Raw genomic sequence first — 10,713 nt, 5'->3', positions numbered from 1 at the left:
TTCTTCAAAAACGTTTTGGTTGTTGTTGGTAATGGATTACCTTCAGATGCGAGAATCATAAGTGTTCATTTTCATTTGATACAATGTACAAAGCTTTTAATATTATTACGAAAAGAAAAAGAAAAGAAATTTTGATACCCAAAACAAGAAGAGCTTTTGTTTGTCACGAAATCTTTAAGGGTACGTTCATTCTTCTCGTTGATATTCAGGCTATCGTTATTTGGAATTCTTAAGACCCATTTTTTTTATCATTTATTTTATCGATTTACTCGTTTTTCTTGCTACGTGATAATCATTTCTAGATTGTATTGCAAGTTCCAGACAAAGCTTGGATTAGGAATGAGAAAATTGAAGCAACAGATCAACGTATGAAAGCAAAAATGAATTAGTTATATGCTAAGAGATGTAATACTTTACCTCATATCATCAATTATTTTCTAGGATATGGAGATTTTTTTTCTAAATGGTCTTTCAGTCATTGTACTTCTGACATATGAGTTCTTTACCCTATTGTAGGATCACTAGCAAAAATCTGGTTGACAATTTGAGTCTATTTTAATATCTAAAAAATCGCTGCTTTTATAATAAATCTACAAGGGAATCTCGAGCATCACAAAGGTAAATACGAAGCTTACTGAAGTGACTCTAAGTATTGAATTCCTACTCATCAGCATACTCAGTGTTGCGTAGGTAAATTCGAAGCCTTTTCTCTTTATTTTATCGGAGTCCTTTTTTCGACTGGTATTAATTTGACTATTTCAATGAACTTTTTTTCCGCAGTTACCGAGACTTGCATTCCAAGTTGAAAATGGGTACTTACCTTTTGTCTGTTTAATAGTTTCCAACATATTTAAATTTTAAAACTCATAGGAATGAGTTCATATGGATCCAGGTGAGTGAGTACTATGGACCGTATACATTGTTTGGCGAAAAGTCGAATGCAAAGTCGCGATCATAAAGGATTTCCACAGTATCTACTTCGTCTTTCGGCATTTAAAAAAAAAAAGAAACAAATTTGAAATTTCGTATAACTTCCCTTAGTATGGCTAAGCATCCATATGAACATCTACTTGAATTTGTTTATTTACGAGTAAACAATGTTTACAGTCCTGGAAGCTATTTCGCATTCGTAAACATTCGGTAAGAAATCCCTAAAATTGTTTAATCTTAAACGACTTACTTGCCCGCCTCCTTTAGGGAGATAGCCACCCCTAGGGGGGGGGGGGGGGGCACAGTCAACAAAGCCACTATATCCCTGTCCCTAGGGGCTATTACAATTGAATTGTGGAGTAGGCTAAGCTGGAGAAAGCGGGGAAGGCTTAACAATATTTTTTATTGGTTAAAATCTGCTTCGTGAGAGAATATCCTCCAATAGAATTTGTGGCTTTTTTTGTAAACAAATAACTTAAGCAAAAATAAATGGGGAAGTCTTGAGCCTTCTCACGTTTGTATTGGTTGTTCCTAATTTGCGTTTTTGTTTACTACCTCTTCTTTTTGAAATGCGGAGAAATTGTGGAGAAATTTCGGTCTGGATGAGTCTGTTTTTTTCGTTTACGTCGCAGACGAAGAAAAATGCGACATTGTGAACGCATAAACGAAACTTTAAACAAGTAAACAAACAAAGAAAAAGGATGCTTGCTTTTAGTTTGGAATTACAAACCGGTGACTCATTTTGTTTTTTCCATAGCATATATACCCGGGTTTTCTAATACTTTTCTACCATCTTCAGACCATTGATCTTTAGTTTACCAAGCTTTCCATTTTTATATTTTGACCAACGCAATTTCCCCTTCGCTACTATTTTATTATTATAAAAAAATCTTTCCTTTTCTACTACTTTGTCCTATAACACAAGGAAATTATCTTTCGTTTCTTATTTTGTTAATTCTTTGATTTTCTAAGACTATTCAACAACTTTTTACTTGTGTCAATTTTTTTGCTCTTTTCAATATGCAACAATCTTCTCAAGCACTTTCTTCCTCCATGAAGTTTTGGAAGGACCATCCTATGAATGGCCATATCTTTTCTCCAATGACTTATCGCAATCCTCTCATGCCTTCTGTCCCTACAAACATTCCAATGGGAGCTATGCAAACTCGAATGAATCCCGGAATCGCCAACAATGGTGAGTTTCCTTACGCTTTAACATTGGCATCCCTTTACCAAAATGGAACTGCTGAGCAAGCTAATATTTTAGCTAATTTCCGCATGGGCAACATTACTCAACGACAACCTTATCCTCGACCTCTCACTGATACGAACAAAACTAAAGAAGATGATTTCGGAAACTTCCAAGTCCTACCTTATGGTTACTGGGACTACCGTGCTGTCCTTCTTCACAATATGCCTGCTTGTTACAATATTTCCGAATTTATAAACCTTGGACGCTTTGGTACTCTAGAACGTATTGTTCCACTTTACGAAAGAAACCAACTATTTGTTACTTTTCTTTCTGCCGCTGATGCCTTTGACTTTTATAATACCGTTCGCTATACCGATTTTGTTTTCATGAACCAACGACTCATTGTCTCCACCATTGACTTTATGCCATTAGAACAATCTATTATGGAAGCATGCCGTCAAGGATTTACCAGCAGAAATGTTCAAATCACTGGCTTTCCTTCTGATTTTGATGAAGCAGCTTTATTTCAATATGTATGTTCTCTCGGTAAAGCTGAGCTTATTTCGGTTTCCAGGAATACCAATTCTATTTATGTCCATTATTTGAGTATTACAGACGCTCTTCACTGCATTGATTCTCTTTTATCCCATCCGTACTACAGAATTCTGAACTCCTGTTGTTATTATGAACGCTGCGATCGTTACTATCCTTTTGATTTCCAAGTCGAAAAAACAGTTCCTAGTTCAAATTTCGTGAAATCAAAAGGTGTTTCAACTAAGAATGTACTGAAAGAATCTTCTATCCAAAGCCGTTCGAACCACTGTCTTAACAAGTCTACTGTGAAGAATCCTTTTACCCACCATGAACACAAATCCAATCCAATTAACCCTTCTTCCTGGAATAAAAATGTTTTTTCAGAAAAGGAAACTGCCCTTACCTCTAATAAACAGCGCGTACAGCCTGATAGAACTACCAAAACAAATTCTACTGCTATAACCGAATCTCAACAAATCCAACCAGAAATAAACGAATCTTTCCCTGACTCTAATATTTCCCATAAAAACGACTCTACAACTATCCCTTCAAATCAGAGTCCCATATCAGTTGTCAACGATCATTCTAAGAATAATGCCTTACAAAATGTTACGAATCCCTCTTGCATTGCTTCTGATTTACGCAATTCGGCTGTTGTTGAATCCACTGAAAAATCCGTCAGCTCTACAAGTTCTTCATATGGTAACGAAAGTAAATCTCAATCCCTTCATGTTCGTGTAGAAAGCGAGATTTCAACCGATAAAATTGCTTTCTCTACTTTGAACACTACAAATGTTACAATTTACGACACAGCGAATGAGGAATTTTCTGGGAATCTAAATGTGGATATAAACATGGATAATGTTACCAAAGAAAAAGATAAAACTGAAATAAGCAAAGAAGATAAGAAAGATTTATTTAGCGCAACATCAGATTCCAATTCCTCTTCTGAGAAAATTCTCTCCTCAAATGAGAATTATACCGATTCCAAAAAAGAAGCAGAGAAAGATTTTCCAAGCTTTTCTTCCTCTATGGATGATAAATACACAGAAAAAGAATCACACGCAGAAAACAGTATTATAGCACATACTCCTACCTCATTTGAATCCTCCTTCGATACAGATTCTCCTCCTCCTCTTCGCACTGAGCATACTAGTGAAGATTCCATTTATGATTTAAGAACTATTCCAAAGCTAACAATAGAGCTGTCCTCTTCAAGAAGCTCCTCCGTCCTGACATCTCCTACGCTTGTTGGTTCACCTCTTGATACTCATATAAAATCTTTATCTGACTTTTCCGAATTTGCCTTGGATAGCACATCCAAACCTTATACCAATCAGCATCTTGCTATTGATCTTGACCCTTGTTATAAAAACCGAACTCTTTTCTTAAGCAAGATTCATAAAGCGGCGAAACAACCTGAAATTAGCAGACTGTTTCAAATGTTCCCTATTGAAGAAGTTCGTCATTTTCCAAAGAAAAGGATGTGCTTTGTAACTTTTCTTGAGTCTTATGACGCAAAGATTTTCCTGGAAGCTCATCAAAAACAGCCAGTTTACTTACATGGTCGACCAGTAAGACTCGAATGGGCTAAGTCTGATAATCCTTTCACTGATGATCTTCTATATGCAATCTCTAATGGAGCTAGTAGAAGTATTACTTTTATGATGAATCATTCGTCATTTACGCGAAGCGAACTTGTCTCCGTTTTCAAAAAATATGGTGACATTGAAAGCTTTCTTTTCACCAAGAAAAGTAATTCTGGTTCCGTTACATACAGCAGTATCTATGGTGCAATAAAGGCTATGGAAAGCTTGCAATCTCATTCAACCTTTCAAACTGCTACCATTGAATTTGCTCAAAACGATCGACATGACTTACTGAATAGTCCTTATAACCAACATTTTCCCCTTCCGCAAGAAAAAATTAGTCTCTCTAAAGAATTATTATCTTTCTCTACGATCCAAAAACTTTCCTCTTGTTTTCCAACTCATGATTCTAATTATACTTTACGATCAAAAAACATCGACACTCAGCCAACAACCCATGCTATCATTTCCGCTAACGGATAATTCATCTTTATATTTTGTTGAAAGTGAACCTGAATTTAGGCTTCCTATTGTCTAACATTGTCTATTCTCTATATTTATATATCCATAAGATTCTTACTGAAATAAAAACAATTTGAATTGAATTATTTGCAGTTGAGCTTGTAAACTAATTTGTCAATTAATTGAGCGTACAAAATTGTTTTCGCTTTTCGTGTATACAAGAAACAAATAAATAACCACACATTATTGCAACTTGGTTTTTAGATAAGTGAAAATAAAGGTACATGCTACTTGATGCTGTAGTCTACAGAAGATGATAAAAATACTTTTGTTTACATTAACAAATACACCAGAAAAACCATCTCTTTCAATATCAGGATAGTCTAAGTAAAAGAAACTTGTAAATGAAATGTGCTTGTCTATTTGAACGTGAATCCACGGTAAACAATTGTAAAAATTAATTTTCATGAGAATTAATTCAGTTACGTACAATGTTGCAGCGTAAAACACTGTCTTTTTGATTTTCAAATATTTATAGTATATTTGGAGAATGAAAAATAAAAATGACAATCTTACATTTTGCTTAAAGCCTATAAATCAAGTCTAACCTCTATTTTTAAATGTCATCAGTCTGCACTATGGAAGTAAGTACAGGTATTACTACATGAAAATATAAATATAGATATAGATATATATCTATATTTTGATTTATAATTTGAACCATCTTAAAAAGAATAAAATTGTACTGGAATTGTAAAGGCAACCAGTATGTATAGTCATTCAAATATTCAAAGGTTTGGTTAGCTACCACTAACGAATTCTTTATCCTAGTACTTGGATGCCGGCAACTACTCAGGATGAACCATTGGTAAAGTATGCTTTATATAAATTTAAAAAAGTAAGCAAAAAATGAGTAAGGAGAGCTCTTTTTAACTGATAGACTTACTTAATTGTTGGGGAAAATGCTACAGCGTCGTCCTTTCGTGTACTAAAGATTAATCCATCGGAAAATGAGACAAACATATCAATTGAAAATATAAATGGTACTTTTGACAAAAAAGGACTCTCAGAATTCTTTAGGACCGAAGAAGGTAACGGCTCAGAAGGGAAAATAACATTCATCCTCAATGCGTATGCTATATTGGGCTTGACTCGCTTTACCTCGAGCTACTATTTATATTTATGTATTGCCAGGAAAACAGTTGCTGTAATCGGTGGACATAGTATATATCATGTGGACAATACACGATTCATTGAGCTATATCCAAACAGACGCAATCAGAGCTATATTGAACGGAAGTATGTTCGTTTTTTTGTGGTAAATAAACTCTAACATGGTTTTCTAGATGTCTTTCGAGTATTGAAAAAGTGGATCTTGCGAGAACATTTTACTATAGCTACAGTTACGACCTTTCACAAACACTACAATATAGTTTTACTCATCCTATCCCAAAACACCAAGTACGTGACATGTTTGTTTGGAATTGGTCAATGCTTCAGCCTATTTTGGATACCGTAGGCATTGACTCCCCTTGGTGTATCCCGTTAATTCACGGTTTCGTTGATCAAGCTAGTAAGTTTTTGACATATTTCTATTCTGACAAATATTTAAGAGCTTTCTGTTTATGGGAAACCGATAATCGTGACTCTAATCGCTCGCAGGTCCCGCCATTTTGCAGGTGCTCGTTTCTTAAGGCGAGGAATAAGGGATGATGGCTATGTGGCAAACGAGGTTGAAACGGAACAAATTGTTTTTGATGGATCTGTATCTTCCTTTCCAGTGTCATCTAGTGCCCCAGGCATACCTTGCTATACTAGCTATGTACAGCATAGAGGTAGTATTCCACTACGATGGTCGCAAGAGTTTAGCAATATCACACCAAAACCACCAATTGGAATTACTGTAAATGATCCTTTCTATTCGGCAGCGGCTCTTCACTTTGACCGTCTTTTCGGTCATTATGGGGCCCCTTGTATTGTCCTTAACCTCGTAAAATCCAACGAAAAGGTTAAAAGAGAGTCCCTTTTACTAAATGAATTTGAATGGGCTATTAATTATCTCAATCAGTTTCTCGATCCTTCAAAGAAAATACAGTACATTGGGTGGGACATGTCTGCAGCTTCTAAAAGGCAAGTATACCTTATTCATATATGGTTAATTAGGACTAACTTTTTCTTTAGAAAAACTCCTGTAACTAAGACTTTAGAAACAATGGCTTACGATATTATCAATAAAACGGGACTATTCTGTACTTCCAGTCGTTTTTTCCAAGGAGCATTCCAGCAAGGCATATTGAGAACGAACTGCGTAGATTGCTTGGACCGCACTAATGCAGCACAGTTTGTTTTTGGAAAATGTGCATTGGCATATCAGCTACAATATCTTGGTGTCTTGGATACACCTGAACTCGTTTACGAATCTGATGCTGTGCGTCTGCTTGCAGAAATGTATCATGGACATGGAGATACAATTGCACTACAATATGGAGGATCGCTGTTAGTAAATACATTGGATACTTACAGAAAAAACAATCAGTGGTCTAGCACATCGAGAGACCTTATTGAAAGTGTCAAACGATTTTATAGTAATTCTTTCGTTGATTATCAAAGACAGGATGCCATTGATCTCTTTTTAGGAAATTTCACCGTTGTGGATAAAGATGTTATTTTTGGAAAAACAAGGATAAGTAATTTTACTGAGAAATTTAAGAATGGGTTATTGGTCAGACGAGATTATCGATATTGGTGGACTCCGCTTTATTTAAATTCCTCTTTAAGACTCAAAAGCTTTTACAGTGATAATGTTCAGCGTAAGCGACCAGAGTTACCGGCATATTATTTCGAGGAGCTGTATACCTGCAATCGATTGTCATTCCTATCAGACGCTTTACTTCAGAATATGATATCGACATTGAATTTTGCTCCACTGAGCTTATTGCCACTTTTGCGAAAATCTCTGTTGCCTGTTTCCTATTCTGGAATCGGGATTGAGTCACCATCGTTTAATCCCTTTATCCCTCGGACGGATCAAAAGCTTGATTTTAAATATGAAAAACCATCTTCTGATTCGAACGAGGATGAAGAAGGTGAAAAATTCAAAAGGGTTTCTTTATACAAATGGTTATTTAATAGTGAAGACAAATTGCAGGAACATAAGACAAAGCAACAAGCAGAACTCCCATCTGTACATAAAGATTCAAAAATAATGAACAAAGATGTCAAACAGCTTGATTTTAAAATACCTAGCGCTGATGTGAATGTCTACAAGAAGCACTTTCAGTTTGGAAGTATAGTAACACAACCCGTTGAAAAATATCAGACTATGAACGCTCAAGATCGAACTGCTTATATGAATTACACTAATGTTTTAGAAAATGTTAAAGAAGTGAAAGAGAAAGATTTTACGATTTATCAAGACTTCATTAATTCAGCCCATTCAGAAGATGATGAAAATACGCTTTCAAAAGGCGACTACACTGAACAAATTGCGTTCTACAGTGCCTGGATTGCTGACTATAAAGCAGCTTAACCATAGCCGAAATGCTTTAATGAACTTTTGTTAATGATATGACGTGTTGTGATAATTTTTATTTCTCGTCCTTTTTATACTTATCCGTTACGAACTTTATATAATCTTCTTTTTTTCTGTCAGGAAATTCCAGCTTCCATTCCGTAGACTCTTCCAGCATTTCTTTTAAGTGGGGACCGGGCTTGATATTTAATAGTGAACTTAGTTCTTTTCCCTGTGTAGTAGTTAGTAAATTAGCTTCTTTCATTAAAAGTCATACGTTTAAAACAGGCTGCATGCTGTAAGCTTCAGCCAAGTCATAATTCTCAATATTTTTGATGAGAGAAGTAAAGTAAGGAAGAAGCTTCTCGACTTTTTGGTCTACTTCTTCAGTAAAAGAGCCTTTTTTGAGCAAATTCATAAAAAAGGCCCAATTGACGATATCTTTCCAGTATTGTCCTAATTCACGTACAAGTTTACCATATTCCAATCTAGATAACTCAACTTTGGAGGACAAGGCGTTTACTCTTTGCATGACGACAGGATAATATGTATATAAACCTTCTATTTGTGTTATGACAGGTTTGCTGTACTTGAGACTGTCCCTCACGAGAATAGGAACTAATGACCTTTCCTTTGATTTCTCAACATATGTCCAGTTATGCCAAGGAAGCACGGCCACAGCAACCCAAAAAATGTATTTTGCTGAATTCGAAAGATTTTTAAAGGAAGGTACCTCATTACACAAATGGTCAAATAGGTCAATGGCTTTTGGTATAAGGCTGAGAGAGTCCAAATTTTTTGAAACAATATTATCATAGTGTCCTAAAAGTGGTCCAAATATAGGAGCGAACAAACCGGAGTTATGAATGATACGGAATGCACGACTTGTATCACAATCTAAAAGAGTACTGTTAGTATGAAAAGTCTTTATCTAGAAAACTTACGGGATAGTATTTTATCGATTTCCACACCAATACGTTCACGACTAATACTGGAACGTAGTCGATCATGTAAGATATGATTTTTTAAAGCGGAAAAGGTGTCTGGATGAATTTCAAAATTGAACTTTGAAGCGAACCGGATACAGCGAACGGCTCTCAAAGGATCATCAGAAAAAGTCTCATCAGCAGGGAGTGGTGTACGTATAACCTTGCTTTCCAAATCCGATAAACCATTTTCAGTGTAATCTTCCACTTGTTTCGTACGTAAGTTGTAAAATAATGCATTTATTGTAGCATCACGTCGTAACGCATCTTCCAGTGGTGTTCCGAATATCGAGTTATCCAAGTGTAAATGTGAATTAGAGAAGGTATGAGGTCGTAAATTTACAAAGTCAATGTCCTTGCCGAGAATCTTGGCGGTCGCGGTCTCCAGATGCTTCGACTTTTCCGGATTGGCATCAATTTTGACGATCCGAGTTTTATATTCCGGATGATTGCTTTGCATATATGCTTGTAAGTGCTTAGCAAAATCATATCCTGGCATACAATCCACTGCTACGTCAATGTCATGGCTTTCAATTCCAAGAAGCTTATCGCGCACCCACCCCCCTGCAAACCGAAGTTCTGGTTGCTGTTCTGATCCTTGTCCTATGGTATTTGACACTTCTAAAAAGAGATCTGTAAGCTGTTGTTCACTTTTATTAAGCGTTATAGAATTTGCCTTTGTAGTCATGCTCAAGAATCTTTGGTTCCTTGAAAATTGTTTATTATACGAAAAAGCAGTTTGATAAAAATACCGATTAGTTATTTGACGACAAAAATGAAACCTCAAGGTCATTCACTAACTCTACTGCCAACGTTTTTCAAGAATAAAACAGGCTCATAGAACAGAAAAAATGAGTTCTCTATATTCCCAACAAAAAGAAAGATAAATAGAAAAAATAAAAACCAGAAAAAAGAGTTTTATATATACAAAGTAAGTAACCAATTTTAAACAGCAAAGGACCAGAAGTTATGCATATGACGAGAAAGACGCTGGGAATCACTATACCTTGGATGATTTGTTTGTAAACAATAGAGGAAAAGAATTTTTTTTTTTTTTTTTTTAAATCTCTCCTTGTTAAAAAGCTTTTTAAACAAAAAAAATATTGATCAAAATGATATAAAAAAATGTAAACTCCCCAAAATATGAATTTTTTTCTCGTTCGTTTACTAAATTTTAGTATCCATTTGAGAAAATATCTTTTAGCTGTAGGAAGCACACTGTATTCAAGTAGTAAATTTATATTCTATATATATATATATATATATGTAGGTATCTACTGATAATAAGACGACGAGCAATTTGGTGGTAATTAAAATTGTCTCGAAAGGAGAAGTAGATCGTGTTCTGGTCAACGAAACTTGTTCATTAAAGAAAAGAAAGCAAAATCACAATTCGAATCAGATTTGTATCTTTTTCATTTTTCTTTATTGTTTTCTTCCAACTGTAGGATTTTCTGTTTCATTTTTATATGTTTGTTTACGCGTTTTCTGTGTTTACTTATTTCGGAA

General features: G+C 35.2%; 3 protein-coding genes across 3 annotated transcripts; 2 read left to right on the top strand and 1 right to left on the bottom strand.

The window, feature by feature from the left end:
- The first annotated feature begins 1,214 nt into the window (after positions 1-1,214).
- Positions 1,215-4,889, top strand: SOCG_00879 (meiotically up-regulated 24 protein). The gene has a single exon (XM_013163299.1). The coding sequence runs from the start codon at positions 1,951-1,953 to the stop codon at positions 4,726-4,728; it is 2,778 nt and encodes a 925-aa protein (XP_013018753.1). The 5' UTR covers positions 1,215-1,950; the 3' UTR covers positions 4,729-4,889.
- A 419-nt stretch (positions 4,890-5,308) lies between these two features.
- SOCG_00878 (inositol polyphosphate phosphatase) lies at positions 5,309-8,423 on the top strand. Its single transcript, XM_013163298.1, has 5 exons — positions 5,309-5,605; positions 5,648-6,006; positions 6,054-6,280; positions 6,321-6,837; positions 6,889-8,423. The coding sequence occupies exons 1-5, from the start codon at positions 5,546-5,548 to the stop codon at positions 8,234-8,236; spliced, it is 2,511 nt and encodes an 836-aa protein (XP_013018752.1). The 5' UTR covers positions 5,309-5,545; the 3' UTR covers positions 8,237-8,423.
- On the bottom strand, positions 8,209-10,695 carry SOCG_00877 (tRNA nucleotidyltransferase). Its single transcript, XM_013163297.1, has 3 exons — positions 9,163-10,695; positions 8,496-9,115; positions 8,209-8,450 (listed from the first exon to the last, which is right to left on the bottom strand). Exons 1-3 carry the CDS (start codon positions 9,995-9,997, stop codon positions 8,295-8,297), a joined length of 1,611 nt encoding a protein of 536 aa, XP_013018751.1. The 5' UTR covers positions 9,998-10,695; the 3' UTR covers positions 8,209-8,294.
- Positions 10,696-10,713: the final 18 nt, after the last annotated feature.

This window comes from Schizosaccharomyces octosporus, assembly GCF_000150505.1.
Source record: "Schizosaccharomyces octosporus yFS286 unplaced genomic scaffold supercont6.2, whole genome shotgun sequence".
In the NCBI taxonomy this organism is placed as follows: domain Eukaryota; kingdom Fungi; phylum Ascomycota; class Schizosaccharomycetes; order Schizosaccharomycetales; family Schizosaccharomycetaceae; genus Schizosaccharomyces; species Schizosaccharomyces octosporus.
This window is presented reverse-complemented; position numbering and strand designations above follow the sequence as displayed.

Excerpts from the sequence above, each read along its gene's own strand:
- SOCG_00879 (XM_013163299.1), top strand. The coding sequence starts at position 1,951 with ATGCAACAATCTTCTCAAGCACTTTCTTCCTCCATGAAGTTTTGGAAG.
- SOCG_00878 (XM_013163298.1), top strand. The coding sequence starts at position 5,546 with ATGCCGGCAACTACTCAGGATGAACCATTGGTAAAGTATGCTTTATAT. Across the intron at positions 5,606-5,647 it reads CTTTATATAAATTTAAAAAA|ACTTACTTAATTGTTGGGGA; the intron begins GTAAGCAAAAAA and ends TTTAACTGATAG. Across the intron at positions 6,281-6,320 it reads CGGTTTCGTTGATCAAGCTA|AGCTTTCTGTTTATGGGAAA; the intron begins GTAAGTTTTTGA and ends CAAATATTTAAG.
- SOCG_00877 (XM_013163297.1), bottom strand. The coding sequence starts at position 9,997 with ATGACCTTGAGGTTTCATTTTTGTCGTCAAATAACTAATCGGTATTTT. Across the intron at positions 9,116-9,162 it reads AATCGATAAAATACTATCCC|ATTGTGATACAAGTCGTGCA; the intron begins GTAAGTTTTCTA and ends GTACTCTTTTAG. Across the intron at positions 8,451-8,495 it reads GCATGCAGCCTGTTTTAAAC|GGAAAAGAACTAAGTTCACT; the intron begins GTATGACTTTTA and ends ACTACTACACAG.